The sequence below is a fragment of the Phyllosticta capitalensis genome, assembly GCF_038381095.1.
Source record: "Phyllosticta capitalensis strain CBS 128856 chromosome Unknown BKA78scaffold_6, whole genome shotgun sequence".
NCBI lineage: Eukaryota > Fungi > Ascomycota > Dothideomycetes > Botryosphaeriales > Phyllostictaceae > Phyllosticta > Phyllosticta capitalensis.
Genome location: NW_027117444.1, coordinates 2,121,256 through 2,135,450, shown reverse-complemented (window position 1 = coordinate 2,135,450; position 14,195 = coordinate 2,121,256). Strand labels below are relative to the sequence as shown.

Sequence of the window (14,195 nt, the reverse complement as noted above, 5' to 3'; positions counted from 1 at the left end):
GCACCTTCCAACCCTACGTGCCCGACAGGCATTGGATTGGCCCGCTCCCCCCTCGCCCTCCCGTCACTCGTCCACTCAGTCGCTCACGTCGTCGCCGCCCGCCGCTGCAAGGCCGCCACTCACACTCACCTACCTCACCTCTTCCGCACCACACCCTCCCGTCGAATCCACCACAACCACCGCACCGCTGTGTCTCACCCTCCGTCTGCCACGCTGTCCGGGCATGCACCATTACTTATGAGCGCAGCGCGAACGCCTGCATTCAACCCAAACTCGCCGTTGTAGGGCCTGCCGATCAACAAGAGCCTTGACGCAATTGGAAACACCCTGTGCTTGCCAGACCGAACTCCAGTCGCCCTTTGCAATCCCTTCCATTCTCCCTTCTCCACACCCAACACGACAATCCCCCGGATACAAATCGCCAATCCCCATCGCTCCGCCAACAATCCTCTTCGCGACGGCCGACGAGTCGCCCGCCGTCACCACCACCACCACCACCACCACCACCACCATGCCCTTCAAGTCCCAGGTCCCTATACTCCAGGTCGAGTCTGCCGCCATCCACACCGTCGACACTCGCTCCCCCGAGCAATTGTTTGGTCTCTGGTCAAGTAAGCGTCATCTCCTGTCATCTTCCCCACACTCCCCGCTGACCCTTCTTTCCCAAGTCTTTGCCAAATGCTCCGATTCCCTGGACGAAGGTAAACGCCTCGAAAACCTCAGTTGGCGTCTCTGGAACCGCGAGACCTTTTGCTGCGCTCCCGACCACCCGACCCCTTCCTCGTCCCTCTTCGACACACCCAGCTGGTCATTTACCCGCAAGAGCTCCGACTCGGGCTCAATGTCCGTGCCTGCCCTCTCGTCCAGCCTCGAATCCGACGTGTCGGACGACCGTGTGAATAGCATTTCGAACCTGCAAACCACAACCTCGGCACGGCCCCAGATCCGGAGACTTGACTCGACGGAAAGCCGGAACCGAGGAACAGAAAAACACATTACTCCCATTGATCTCGAGAGCCTAGTCATTTCAATCAAAGAGAAAAAGGACCTGGAGCCTTTGGCCTCGCTCCCAATGCCCCCGCCCGTCCAGCAGATGCCGTCTGTGTGTGAAAAGGAGGAGCCTCGTATCGAGGACACAACACCGCGCTCCACTGCCCAGCCGCAGATGGTTCCCGAGTCATCAACCTCGACCGTCGCCACCGCCGTCGACAGTGATCTTTCAAAACTAAGCCCTCCCGTGGTTGGCTCTAACACTAGCACTTCCACGGACTGCTCTGCTCACAGCGTCGTCCGTGGTTTCTCACCTGGTCGCGTCTCCTCTTCCTACCGCTCAAGAACCAATCTGCAGCCACCGGCACAACCCATCCCCACACTCAAGATTGCCCCACAAAACGCACAGCCTGCCCCTGTGCAGAAGAAGAAGGGAGCCATGTTCACACTCGGCGGATCCTCAGACGAAGGTGGAGACTCCTCCCTCGAGACTCACATGCAAATGGCCCAAATGAGGAACAACACTCGCAGCTCCCTCTCCGACGGCCTGAAGAAACCCCTTGCGCGGAAGCAGCCATCCTTTGTCGAGCAAATGACATCGTCAAGGGCACTCGCCAAGGCCTACGAAAACGAGGACGTGTTTGAAAGCGATAGCGACGAAGAGGTGTCGGAGAGTGCCATCGAGGACGACGATGAAGATCAGTGGGAGGATTCGGATACAGACAGCGGACCGGCTAGTGTCGAAGAAAAGGTGTCCTTCCAACGGGTCGATTCGAAACCCAATCTGACTTCGCGTCGCTCGCTCCTCACGACCTTGATGCACGAGGGCGACCGGGCCCAAGCATTACAAAACGCCGCCTCCCAATCCACTCCTGCATTAAGACGATCGAAGAATACTTCGCCTAATGGTCCATCCATTGTCGCCTCTACTACAACCAACACTCTTCGCTACGAGCCCGCCCCAGAACCCTCCAACAACATTCCAAGATCAAAACCAATCATCATGACCACCTCAAATACGCACGCTGCACCTCCAGCATTGTCTCCTCGAACGACCAGGCGGAATATGCTCACCACCGAACTGACCGAGTCTTTGAGAAAACATCTCTTGTGGGAACGCCAACAAAAGAACTCTACCAACAATGCCGTTCTCAAGAGAAGACATACATCGACCGATGTAAAAAACCTCAAGCATTATCCAGGCGAGCCACAGCCGGCGCCTCTGCCGACGCTCAAAGAAAACGTTGCCGCAAAGGGCAACAACTCCTGGACGACAAATTACTTCGACAGCGGTCTGCAAGAGTACCATGAACGTGGATGGTAGCCTCAGTCATGTGGACGCGGACTGCAGTTGACGCTGATTGCATTTCTCACAAACATAGCGTGGCGGTGTCTGGCGACTTCGTGTGTTTCTTAACGTTTTTAATGTTTTTGTCGCTCACGCGAGGTGTTTTTGGGGCTTTGCGGCAAGGAATGGGAAGGTGAAGCTATCTCTGTGCTGAAAAATTTCCGGGATACCATGTTGCACTTGTTGGTCCAGCACGAGGATTACGAATTTTCTTTTTTTGCTTGGTTTGTCTTGTTTTGGGAGGTCTGATGAAAAGCGGAAGGGCGGCCACAAAGGGCGGCTGCAAAGCCAAACAAAGCGATTTCAGCCCAGCCAGCCAGCCAGCCAGCGAATGGTGGTGATCATCAGGGGGAAGGAAGCAGGGAGAGATTTTTCTTCACATGCCAAAAAAACGGAGCATACCGGCCGCCCGTCCGCCCGTTTTTTTGCTCAACAGCCCTGTAACATTATACGGAGCCAATTGTACTTGTACGGGTAGTCGAGCCAAGTCCTTTTTTTTTTTTTTTTTTTGTGAGAAGAGAGAGAAAGTGGATCTACGGAGTAAAGTCACACTTTTGGGCAGCAAGCGGCAGCGCAGGCAGGCGCAGCGACTCCACACCGGCCGGAAGGATACGGGACGGAGGTTTCTTGTGTAGATGGGCACGTAGTCTTAGGGTAGCGTAATGGGCGAAGAAAGTGGGCTTCTTCGACACAGACACACACCAAAAAAAAGTGGAATTTTCTGAAACGCGACTCTCCCCGAGTGCTCGACGGTTGCCGCATCTCCATTGATCGGAGGAGGAGCAGAGAGAAGACGCAAAGAACATTGGTCGAAGCATCTGCGCAGGGGCGCTGGTTGTAGCTTGCTCATCATTGACCACTGCTGGCTGTGCTGCGAGACTCTGAGACTTGGATCTGAAAAGGCGGTAAGGAAGGGGGGGTTGGGGCGGGTCGTGGGAGACAGGCTGGCTGGCTGGCTGGCTGCTGCCGACAGACAGACACACAGCTGCCTGCGTGCATGTACCGTGGCACATGCAGCAAGCACACCGGCAAGCAGACGGACGGGCGAACTAGACCGGGGGGTGGTGGTCTCTATCTTCCTTCCATCTCTCTCCTTTCTTCCAACAACATGCCAGCAGACGCCGGTGGTGTGCGCGTGGCCCCACGACTACCTACCTACATACTGTACACATGGGGGGGAGGCAACTGTGTACGGTATGTAGCTTGCTTCATGGAACAATAATGGAACATTTGCTATGCAGCGGGCACTAACTTGGACGGGCAGTTCCAACAGCAGGCAAGGCAGGCAGGCAGATGCATCCACTGCTTGCTCTCTCCACCATTTGTCAGTGTCCACAATGACGACTTGTTGCCGTCGTGTGTTCACGATATGGTGTCGGCCTTCTCCGTTTAGGTGGGGGGGGAGGGAAGAAGCAGGCGAGACGGGGTAAGGGGAAGTTGTTTGCCTTGGTTGTTGCCCGGGCACTTCTGACGATGATTCATGATGGAATATGTACATCGCAAGCATAAAAGGCCGTCGTCGTTGTGTTGTGTTGTGTTTGTGAAGGGAGGGCATGGGAAGAAAAATTTCTACCTTTTTTTTTTCATTGCACGTGTTGGTCCGAGTTCCTTCACTGGTGCATCATCATGGATCGAGGCCTGCACTGGTAGCAAAAGTCGTGGCACACATAGGAGCTTGACCACGAGAAAGCACCAAAGTAGAAGCGGCCATAGAGCAGCAGAAAGTTTCTATATTAAAAGATACGCACATATGGAGCATTCAAGCGCCTTACGCACTTGATATTGGAATTTACCAAGTCCTTTGCGTCGAGTTACAGGGAGCAGTCGTAGTTACGTGTGCCACAACTTTTGCTACCAGGCCTCGGATCACTACTTTGCCTGCCCGGAGCGCGAGCGCGCAGGGCTGGCTGGGCCCCCTTAGAGCTCGCTTTATCAGGTTGTTTAACGCAGGCCTCGGGCCGACCGAAGGTTATAGCTTTGGAGACCACGAAGACGGAGGGACGATGATACAGTGATATCATGGTGGGTGGTGAGGGTGGTAGGCTTGCGAAGAGAGGTACCTACAGACCAGAGGAAGCGGCGCGATGCGTCATCCTTGGTCAGAATGCTGCATCGTCGTCAATTCGCTGCGCAGCCTTACGACAATTGAGTCAAGGCCGCAGTTGAAAACCGCGAATGACCTCCCGTGTGATGGGGGGTTTGGCAATAAGAAACGAAGCATCAGCATCCCTTGACTGCGGAATATTGGCCTTGTGCTGTTGTACGGCCTGCTGACTGAACGGCAAACGACGAACAGCTGCGCCGGCGATCAATTTCAGCTTGACGACGGACGACGACGACAACACCAACTGCGCCCAATCCTGCTTACGCCCATCACCACTACAACCGCGGGAACACCCTTTGCCATCCGCGACCAACGACGGCCATAACCCAGAGCTGCTGCCAGCGCATCGACCTAGCCGCTGCACCCCGGGGGGTCATCTGAGCTCTCCAACCCGCTGCACCTCACTTCTTCTGCGCAAATGGCCGACAGCAACAATGAGCTGGCAAACCACCAGCCTCCAGCACCCCAACAACAACCGCCTGCCGCTGCTGCGCCACCGCAAGCTGCGAGCAAGAGGCAGCAACCGCGGGCATGCCGCTTCTACGGCTCCAAATCTGGTACGCCGAATAATGCTCTTTTTTTCGTTGCATTTTCTAGCACCCGTCCATCCGTCGCCCCGTAACCGTAAACAAGTCAAACGACCGACGAATGCAACACCAAGCATGTGGCCTAGGCAAAAGTCTTTTTTCCCCCTCCTTCGCCCACCTATGCTAGCGGGCACGTGGGTGCTTGCGATATCTCTCTTTACCTTTTTTGCCCCTTGTTGCTGCGGCCCTACGTGGGGTCCCTCGCTTTCTTGGACATCTGCCCCGATCCCTGGTTCCTTCTTTTTCAAACTTTTTTCTTCCTTCTTCTCAAGTCACCAGACTCTGTAATCCCTGATGTTTCGCCGCTAATGAGGATTCTTCTTTTCGAACTGGTGTAGGCTGCCGTGCCGGTGACAAATGCCCATACGCCCACGACGCTTCAAGCAGATCCCAGCAGCAGCAGCAAGGGTCTTCGCATGTGGCGGAACGCGGTGATGGTTCGGGACCGCAAAATCATCATCACCAACGTCCAGTCGACAGCGGCACTGCTGCTCCCGTGATGGTGGACAGCTCGCGCGTGGTGCAGCGGCCCACGCCAAAGACGCAAGCTGAGCGCCCTCGCGAGTTTCAGCTTTCGCAAATCCGCCGCAGATTTGCTCCCGTGGAACGCGAGGAAGCGAACGGATCGACCATCATGGAGTTTGGCATGAAACCTTCGGATCCAGATTTTCCCTTTGAAATTGATGCTCTGCAATGCGCCCTCACCATCCCCGCGTCCTACCCCAGCAGCACCGCGCCGCCGCGCCTGAGAGTCACCAACGCTGAGATGGATCGTGGTTTCCAGATCAATGTCGAGCGAGGTTTTGATGCCGTGCTCGCCAGCAATCCCAAAATCACACTCCTGGCGGCTGTCAATGCGTTGGATAAACGGCTCGAAACCCTGTTGACAGCTCAGCCTGCAGAAATGTTTTCCATCAAGATCGTCCCCAATGCGGCGGGCAAGGAGAAGGCTGCAGCTGCTCCCCAAGTCTCCACTCCCTCGCCCCAGCAGGTGGTCGAAAGGGGTGCTCCACCAGAGATGCTGGCACATTCGGACATGCCAGCGAAGCCAGCTGAGCCCACATACAGCACCGAGCAGCTCAATGCGGCCAGGGCCAGGCGCGAGCAGGAGCTACGCCAGTTGGAGGCCCGCCTCCAGAGGCTACCGCAATTCTCCAAGCTGGCAGATGGACTCTTGATCCTGCCCGTGGAGCCGCGCAAAAGGGCCGACTTGCCTGTCGTGCTGCAGGCCGTCAAAACGGTGGAGCTAACGGTTCCTGAAGCCTATCCGCTGCAGCCTTGTCGCGTGGAGCTGCAGGGTATCGAGAAGCAAGACGCTTCGCCCCTTGAGCTTGCCTTTGAGCGCAGAGTCAAGCAAGTGCCTGAGTGGACCTTGATGAATCACATCAACTACCTCTCGGCAAACATGCACACCATGGCGCGCGAGGCCATTCGCAAGCCCGAAGAGGCTACCGTAGCTGCAGTCGCTGATCAGATGGCAGGACTAGGAACAGCGCAAGCAAGCTCGTCTGCGCCCAAGCCTGCCGGTTTGCCAACGGCGCAGCCGATAGCTGGAGGTGCCAGCGACCAAAAGGGTCACATTATCACCATCCCGAGGCCTCCAGAGTGGCAACCGAACAACGCCGAGGACCAAGAAGACTCTGATGATTCGTATGCAGATGACGATGAAGATGAGAGCCAAGACGAGGATGCAGTAGAGGGGCCGCAAGCCGAGAGCCTGCCAGCGCCCGGTTCCGAGAGGGGCATTGCCTTGTCCTTTCCGCATCTAGGATTGTCTGGCATCGAGCTCCTAGAGTTGGTCAACTTGAGCCTCCAGGTAAAGTGCACAAGATGCAAGGACACGCGCGACGTTGCCAACATCAAAAACAACCATACGGACGTACGGAACGAGTCTTGTGAAAAATGTGCCAATGTTCTCAGTATAGGTACTGTTCAGGGCCGAGCTCATTTTATCACGGGGGTCATGAGACTGACGAGAATCAAGGCTACCGCATGGACATGATGCACGCCAATTCTGTCCGCGCCGGCCATCTGGATCTCGACGGCTGCACGCCGGTCGACATGCTCACAAGGTAAGCCGACGAGGTGCCTCACGGAAAAGCCGATAATGTATGGCGGCGGCACGCTGATGTTGGTGGCGCACATGCGCCCAACAGCTACTTCGTCCCGACGTGCTCGGGCTGCTCGACGCCGTACCCCAGTCCGGGGGTCGCGTCAGTCCGGGGCGAAAACGCAATGGCAATCTGCAGGGCGTGCCACAAGAAAATGGGTATGTGCCACCTCTCCACCTACATCATGGCAGTCACGTTGCACAAGAAAAAGGGGAAAACATTCTTTGCAAGGCCCTCAACAACGGAAACCTAACTGCGGTGGACAGGATTTCGAATTCCAGAAGTAAAGTTCTTGCTGGTTAGCGCATCGACAGGTACGTCGGAGACGAGCCGGGGGCCGCCTGGGCGGAAGGGCGCCCGGCGAGCCTATTTGCTGCGAGGTGCACCCTTACATTTGTTGACAATGTGATCACAGGTCGCGCCGCCCGACCTCTCCCTCGCAAAAAGGTTTGTCGCAGGCCCTCCCTGGGCAGCAGACGACGCCACAGTAGGTGATGAAAGAAATTCAACCTAGGAAGCTTTGCTTCAAGTCATCGCACGCTTGGATGCAAGCACTTGAATGCTCCTTACGATTATTCACTAAGAGAAAAATTCTCTCTATGTTGGAGACATCAAGCGCTTGAAGACTCCTTGTCTCTACGTGTGCTGACTTGGCGATAAAGATTCTTGGATTAGCAATTTCTTTCATCACCCACTGTGACGCGCTCGATTGGCTTACATGCTTACCACTTTTTTCGCCTGCCCAGGCCAAAGAGAATCTCGGAATCGTCGCTGGACAAGAGCTGCCCAGGCGCGGCAGGTGCACGCACTATGCAAAGAGCTTTAGGTGGTTCCGGTATGTCTAAATGTCTTGCGTGTGAGCGACAGGGGCAGCAGTAGTGTTGACTGATCGTGGCCCAGGTTCTCGTGCTGCAATCGGGTCTACCCATGCGACAGGTATCGTGTTCCGCCCCCTGGCCCAGCACAGCGCGGGCTGGCCGCTGCCATGCTGGCTTGGTCAAGCGCTGTGGTTGACTGACCTATGTTGGGCAGATGCCACGATGCAGAAGCTGGCCATCCCAACGAGCATGCGAATCGAATGATTTGGTAAGTTGTTGTCCTGAGGCCCGAGGCGGCGGGTAGCTGCCCCCACAGCGGCAAAGACGTCATCTGGCTGGCCGTTTTTCCCCAGTTTAGCTTCCCCCCGATCCCCCCGCATTGCCGCCCACCCACGTCTTTCCTTTTTTCGTCTGTTCCGTTGCCAAGTGTCTCTCATCTGCAGCCCTACTCCAAGTCTTGTCGATCATTGCTTTTCCCTTTTGCTGGCGTCACGATGCACTTTTGCTGACTTTGCTTCTCTGCAGTGGATATTGTGAGTTCGGCACCGCTGCGCGCGACAGCACCCCACGTCTAACGGCCCATCTAGGCTCACGAGAGCAAAACTTTCGCCCGGAAGATTGCGGCACATGCCACGCGATTCTCATCGGCAGGAAAGGTAGCGGATTCTGGGAAGGGGGTAAAGGTACGTACTCTCATTTCATTGCTTCTAAACTTGACCCCGTGGCGCGCTCGGCTTCCCCGTCTGGAAAGCAAATATGCCCCCTTGACCGCCATCGCCTTTTTCCCGCCCTGCCGCTCGATATCCCTGCTGCCGCGCGGCACCACGGCCGTATTGCGCTAGCGTCGATGTGCTCGACGAGTTTCGCTGCCCTTTTCCGCCCAATGACCACGCAGCGAAATCGACGACGCAGAGGGGGCGCTAGAATTTCCGGATACGTACACCCGCTTCCGGCATGACCGTTTGTATCAAGATGGACAAGCGTCCATTCCAAGCACCGGGTCTCGCACACCAGCAGACCAATTCGCGAATAACGAAGCGGACAAAGAGAGAAAAGACCTCGTGTCGCACTTGCGGGGTTGATGGCACGCACCGGGTGCTGCCAGATGCGTTGCTCTCGTCAATCAATCAACCTTTGCCGTTCGGCATCCCTTGTCCTTCCTCCTCACGCGGCTGACTCCATTGTCGAGACGGAGATTGCGGGGCGCGACCTGTTTGCAGAGCAATTCCCCGCGGCGATCAGACAGGCGCAGCGCCTCTTCGTCTTCTAGAGCAGCCTTGGAGGGCTTTGTTTCTGCTCGCATTGCCCTGTTTGAATCGCCCCGGGCGACAATGGACCGAGGTGGCTGCACCCGCGCAATGTGCCGAAGCCAAGTGCCAGGGCATGGGAAGCAAGCTTTTGGTCGCTGCTAAACAGGCTCGCGGCCACGTGCGCTTCCCCGCGCTGGGGTGAGGGAAATGGAGAAGAAAGACCAGCGTGGTTGGCTGCCCGCAACCATCCAAAACCCCCCCAAACCCTCCAACTCATCCTCCCGACCGAATCTGGGGAATCGTGGTCTCTCGCCCCCGGTCTCTGATCAGTCGTCGCCTTTCCGCTGCCTGTCGCCTGCCACTTTGGGCTATTCCATCTGTCCCTCCCCCAGGTCTCGTCTACTTCCGGGGTCGACGCCATCGACGTTTGCCTGCCTTCGTCTTTTCTTTTTCCCGCGCCCTCGGGCCCCGCTTACCGCTTTGGCTGCGGAGAGGCTTCTCTGGCAGCTGGCTGCTGCTGAAGGAATCCGCATGGCTGGGTAGACGACTCTAGCTGGGCGAAGTGCACCACGCGCGCCCTGCATCTGGCTTCGTTTGCACCTTGGCGCTGCCGCAGAAGCGGTCATGTGTGCGTCTGGCTCATCATCTGTTTGCTCTGTCGGCCTTTGATGCCTCGACGCCTGTTGGTTGGTCGGTTGGGGTTCGTGTTGGCTCGTCGGAGCTTTCTTCTCGACCTCCCCTGCTCGCTTGCCCTCATGACGATGACCCCGTCGGTTCGTCAAAAGCATGTGCTTGGATATGCCTTCGGCGTTCTGTATCCCGCACACAAACACCAAGCGCGGCGGTCGTGATGATACCGCCCCCATGGCGTCGGTTGCAATGTTGCAGCTGCTTTTTCTCGACATCACCTGCACTTGGCCTGATTCATCCGGAAACGACAGAGACGCGAAAGTTGTGGAAATGTCCCTCTTTGCTTTGCCAGAGCGCGCCAGTCCATCGGGATGATTTGCTTTTTCGCCTCGTTTTATTTGGTTGGGTAGTTGGTTGTGGCTGATTTGATGGCTGACACTTGATTGTTTTGTCGTTTGTCCGAATGCAGGTACGAGAGACCCAATCAAGATGAGCAGAAAAGGTACGTCCAACACCATCTCCTACACCCGTCGTCGCTGCTTTGCTTTTTTCTTTGCTGTTCGTTGCCCTCGGCACCATTGTCCTCTCGTTTCTTTTCTGCCGTATCATTTCCTCTTCACCTTTCTTTCACCTCGTCCCTGCCGTCCAAGAGATGAATTGTTTCTCATGTCGGCTGCACCATTGCGCTTCCCCGGCCGGTCTCAAAACAGATTCATGCACCCTCCCTCCGTCCGTCGGCCAGTCATTTGCTTTGTTCTCGTTTCCTTGGACGCTCCTTTGCACATGCCACGCTCCAGGCGCGCGCGCGCGCGCTCGCCTCATTCCGCTTCTTCAAACGCTTCCTTTTCGACTCCTTGCCCTGCCTGCCTGCCCGCGCTGCATCTCTCCTCGTCCTGGCCGCGCGCCAGGCACCACCGACGGATTCTTCTGGCCAGCCCAGCTGCATCACGACGCGTGTTGAAAGTGTCTGCGGGCGAGCGTATTCGTTCGCTCGCTCGCGACTCGTATAAGCATACAGCATTGCGAACATGGCATTGCAACAATGCAACAAGCGATGCTTCTTCACCGCACCTCCAACGAAAAAAGGCCGCAGTCCAAAAAATCCACCAGCAAAGACGCGGAGATATCAGCTTAGTCAACCGCGCTGGCTACTACTACCCCGGACCCCCGCCCCCTCCCCCAGCATCATCCGGGCGTCGTCCCGCCTGCCGCGCCCTGCACCCTGTCATTTCGTCTCGCCCCGTCCGCCGTCTCGCCCCGTCTTCCTCTCGAATTGCTCTCCGCCTTCTCGCGCGCCCCCGGTTTTCTCCTTGAGAGAGTGTCGCTCGCTCGCTACGCACGGAGGACGCTTTCACATGTCGCGCCTGGGCGTGAGAGCGCCCAGCCTGCCTACCTACCCGCCAGCCACGCGCGACCCGGCTGCGCTTACGCGAGACGAGACCGGGCGCAGAGGGACGACTGACAGGAGGAGTCGAGTCGAGCATCGTCATGCCTTGCTTGCCCTTTCGCACGCGTGCTTCACCGCAGGCGGTCGGGCATACGGGCGTTTGTGCGCGTCGTGTGCATTATACACCGCAGCGCAACGAACGCAAATGCAGCCAGGCGCGCGGGCAGGAGGAGGCTCCCCTGTCGGTCTGGGGTATTGACCTCGAGACGAGGCCTGGTCGGGGGCTCGGCTCGCGGTTCCGTCCGAAAGGAGCGTGTCACCACGCCATCATAATAATGGTTGCGGATATGCATTTGCGGCGTGGCGCGGCGGGAGGCTCTTCTGTCTGATTATTGCGTTGCCTCATAGGGGGCGACCTGCTGCCTGCGTGCGCGCCTCCTGGCTCCTGGCAGGGGGTGGATGTCTTTTCGTCGCTGCTGGTCATGCATCCAGGACCAGAGGTCGAGAGGACAACAGAGCGCGGCGCGTGGCTTGCTTGCCCCCTTTCTCTGCCCCCTCTTTTACTTTGTCTAGACTCTTTCCCGTGTTTCTCCGCATCAGTCTCCCCCCTTCCCCCGTTTTTTCACCATTCCCTCGTTTCCTTCCATGATGCCCTCTTATCCATCCACACACGAGACGCACACACTGACCCCAAAAACCCCTAGATCCCCGCAAATTCTCCAAGGCCTTCAAGCGCGGCGTCAGTGGTGCCAGCGGTGCCAGTAGCGGCGGCGTCAGTGGTGGTGGCGGGTTCGCCGGCAAGAGCAAGGGCAAGGAGAGGGAGACGAAATGAAGCAGAAGAGGTACTCCGCGGACAAGAGGAGAGAGATGGTGGGACAGGGCTGGGATTCGGAACTAGTGAGTGTGTGAGTGCTCATGATGTGGTTGCCGCGGGTGCGAGAGACAGGCACATGGGGTTGAAGCAAAAGTCAATAGGAACATCATGGCGAATGAATTTTTCGGGTTTGTATCAACCTATGAAAGCACAGCCAATCATTCTCTACCATCCTTTCAGCCACATTGACCGCGCACAAGTTCTGATAGCAGTTGGAGGTTCTTTGCCGTAGTGTCAAAGTCACTTTTGCTTCCCTTTATGAGACTTGCTACCCTCAACACATAGAAGAAAGGAGGATCTAAGACAGTCATCTTCAACACACCCATTTGTCTTTTCAGCCAATAGGAGGAACGGCACATGGGCTGGATGCACCACTGGCGAAGCTGGGTATTGCAACCCACTCCCTATACCTACCTTCTGCTTCTGTAAATCAATCCGCAAACCGACTCCTGTTGAGAACTCACCCCTACACCACCTCCTTTTCTACAACCATCCCACTGTCGCCGCCACCACCGCAAACCCCCCACGCATAATCTACGCGTTCACCGGCCGTTTGTGTGCTCCCTCCTATTTTCCCTCCTATCACCTCGACAAGCCAACCAACCACCAGCCTACTTGCATCGCTTCGCCTCGCCTCAAATACGTACCGTAAGCAAGGGCGCCACCGGGCCGCCCCCTCCGCCAAACCGACAGCCTCCCGTCGCACAAAGGCCGGCAGCCCGCAACGATGTATATGCGCAGTCAGACGGAACGGATCACGGGGATCGCGGACGAGTGGTAATCAATGTTGTGTGTGTGTCCCCTATCCACTCACCACATACGTATCCCCGCACCCTGCCTGCCCTGCCTGCCCTGTTTGGAGCTCTCTCCCTCCTGTCTCCTCTGCATGCCGGTCTGGACTCTGCCTGTCCTGACATCGGAATAGGAGTAGGAGCTGCTGTAGGAGTGCGGTGGAGCCTCCACCCCCACGCGTACGCGCAGGCGCAGGCGCACGCACGCACGCACGCGCTGCCGCCGCTCCGCCGCCTTCGACTCCTTTGCGTGCGTGTCTGTATGCTGTACCTGCCTATCGCGTCTACTTGGGCACCCTGTCCCGAACTACAGCTGGCACTCCTCTCGCACTTGGGGCACCTCTGACTTGTCACGAAGCTCCTCTGCCTGGCTGACTTCATCGCCCGCTCCTCGTCATTTGCCAATATCGACCGAATTGGGTTGAATTGGGTGCAGCCGACTCGACTCGGCCGTCCGTGGCTCACGGCGTGGAAGGGAGGGAAGGCGCAACCCCGTGCGTGCGTGCCCCCGTGAATTCCATCCCCCACATGATCGGCCGTGCCTGCCTGCCTGCCTCTCTGCTTGCTTACTTGCTTGTTGTCGACTTGCTTGGCTACCCGCTTCCCCTCTCTGTCTTCCATTCTCTTCCCCTTTTTTCTGCTTCGCGTCTTCTTGGATGGTCGGGTCCGTTGGCTGCTGCTGCTCCGCTGCTGATTGACCGCCAGCCGGCCAGCCCCCTTTCTCGTCTCCTCTCATCCTCTCATCCATCCAGGCCTGGAGAGGCTGACGCCCGCCCACACCCGTCGATCTTTCGATCTTTTCACTGCCACCGACCTCGCAGCCAGCTGTCAAGGTGGCATAATAGACAGCGCATTGCAGTGCGTCGCGTCGTGTTGTGCTGTGGTGCCGTGCCCGCTCCAACCACAAATCTCCTTCATCATCAGATGAACAACCAGAAGAGATTTCGAGCACATGCGCCCTCTTTCCCCTCTTTTCTCTTGCCCCCTTGCTTCAGCAGCCGCCAACGATTTCGGCGCGTGAGCCGCACGTGCGTGGATGCCTTTCTGCTTGCCGCTCAGTAAGGCAGTCACGGGCTCACTCACTTGCGTTCAGATGTGTATCCGGTTGAGCCATTGAGTCAGAGCTGGTGTTGTGGATTGCTCAGAGATGGAGGGGGGTGGATGGGAGCCAGCTGCGTCGGACAAGTTACACGAAGATGAAAAAAAGGTACGAGGCTTGGTAGCAAAAGTCGTGGCACACGTAGCTATGACTACTCCCTGTAACTCGACACAAAGGACTTAGTAAATTCCAACATCAAGTGCGCA

At 57.0% G+C, this 14,195-nt stretch overlaps 7 protein-coding genes across 7 annotated transcripts; 5 read left to right on the top strand and 2 right to left on the bottom strand.

The window, feature by feature from the left end:
- Positions 1 to 511: 511 nt before the first annotated feature.
- On the top strand, positions 512 to 2,314 carry BKA78DRAFT_332114 (uncharacterized protein; the record flags this gene model as incomplete). The annotated part of the gene is made up of 2 exons (XM_066889946.1): positions 512 to 611; positions 669 to 2,314. 2 exons carry the CDS (start codon positions 512 to 514, stop codon positions 2,312 to 2,314), a joined length of 1,746 nt encoding a protein of 581 aa, XP_066743739.1.
- A 777-nt stretch (positions 2,315 to 3,091) lies between these two features.
- BKA78DRAFT_317530 (uncharacterized protein) lies at positions 3,092 to 4,042 on the bottom strand. The gene has a single exon (XM_066888719.1). It carries the CDS (start codon positions 3,891 to 3,893, stop codon positions 3,486 to 3,488), a length of 408 nt encoding a protein of 135 aa, XP_066743738.1. The 5' UTR covers positions 3,894 to 4,042; the 3' UTR covers positions 3,092 to 3,485.
- A 1,381-nt stretch (positions 4,043 to 5,423) lies between these two features.
- BKA78DRAFT_156235 (uncharacterized protein) lies at positions 5,424 to 7,322 on the top strand. Its single transcript, XM_066883021.1, has 2 exons — positions 5,424 to 6,954; positions 7,014 to 7,322. Exons 1-2 carry the CDS (start codon positions 5,529 to 5,531, stop codon positions 7,103 to 7,105), a joined length of 1,518 nt encoding a protein of 505 aa, XP_066743737.1. The 5' UTR covers positions 5,424 to 5,528; the 3' UTR covers positions 7,106 to 7,322.
- BKA78DRAFT_317529 (uncharacterized protein) lies at positions 7,299 to 7,907 on the bottom strand. The gene is made up of 3 exons (XM_066888718.1): positions 7,803 to 7,907; positions 7,556 to 7,627; positions 7,299 to 7,454 (listed from the first exon to the last, which is right to left on the bottom strand). The coding sequence occupies exons 1-3, from the start codon at positions 7,826 to 7,828 to the stop codon at positions 7,376 to 7,378; spliced, it is 177 nt and encodes a 58-aa protein (XP_066743736.1). The 5' UTR covers positions 7,829 to 7,907; the 3' UTR covers positions 7,299 to 7,375.
- Positions 7,908 to 8,034: 127 nt separating this feature from the next.
- BKA78DRAFT_156332 (uncharacterized protein) lies at positions 8,035 to 8,999 on the top strand. Its single transcript, XM_066883022.1, has 4 exons — positions 8,035 to 8,076; positions 8,173 to 8,226; positions 8,484 to 8,491; positions 8,546 to 8,999. The coding sequence occupies exons 2-4, from the start codon at positions 8,219 to 8,221 to the stop codon at positions 8,914 to 8,916; spliced, it is 387 nt and encodes a 128-aa protein (XP_066743735.1). The 5' UTR covers positions 8,035 to 8,076; positions 8,173 to 8,218; the 3' UTR covers positions 8,917 to 8,999.
- A 979-nt stretch (positions 9,000 to 9,978) lies between these two features.
- On the top strand, positions 9,979 to 11,254 carry BKA78DRAFT_156352 (uncharacterized protein). The gene has a single exon (XM_066883023.1). It carries the CDS (start codon positions 10,328 to 10,330, stop codon positions 11,150 to 11,152), a length of 825 nt encoding a protein of 274 aa, XP_066743734.1. The 5' UTR covers positions 9,979 to 10,327; the 3' UTR covers positions 11,153 to 11,254.
- Positions 11,255 to 13,160: 1,906 nt separating this feature from the next.
- Positions 13,161 to 14,192, top strand: BKA78DRAFT_317506 (uncharacterized protein). The gene has a single exon (XM_066888716.1). It carries the CDS (start codon positions 13,419 to 13,421, stop codon positions 13,950 to 13,952), a length of 534 nt encoding a protein of 177 aa, XP_066743733.1. The 5' UTR covers positions 13,161 to 13,418; the 3' UTR covers positions 13,953 to 14,192.
- Positions 14,193 to 14,195: the final 3 nt, after the last annotated feature.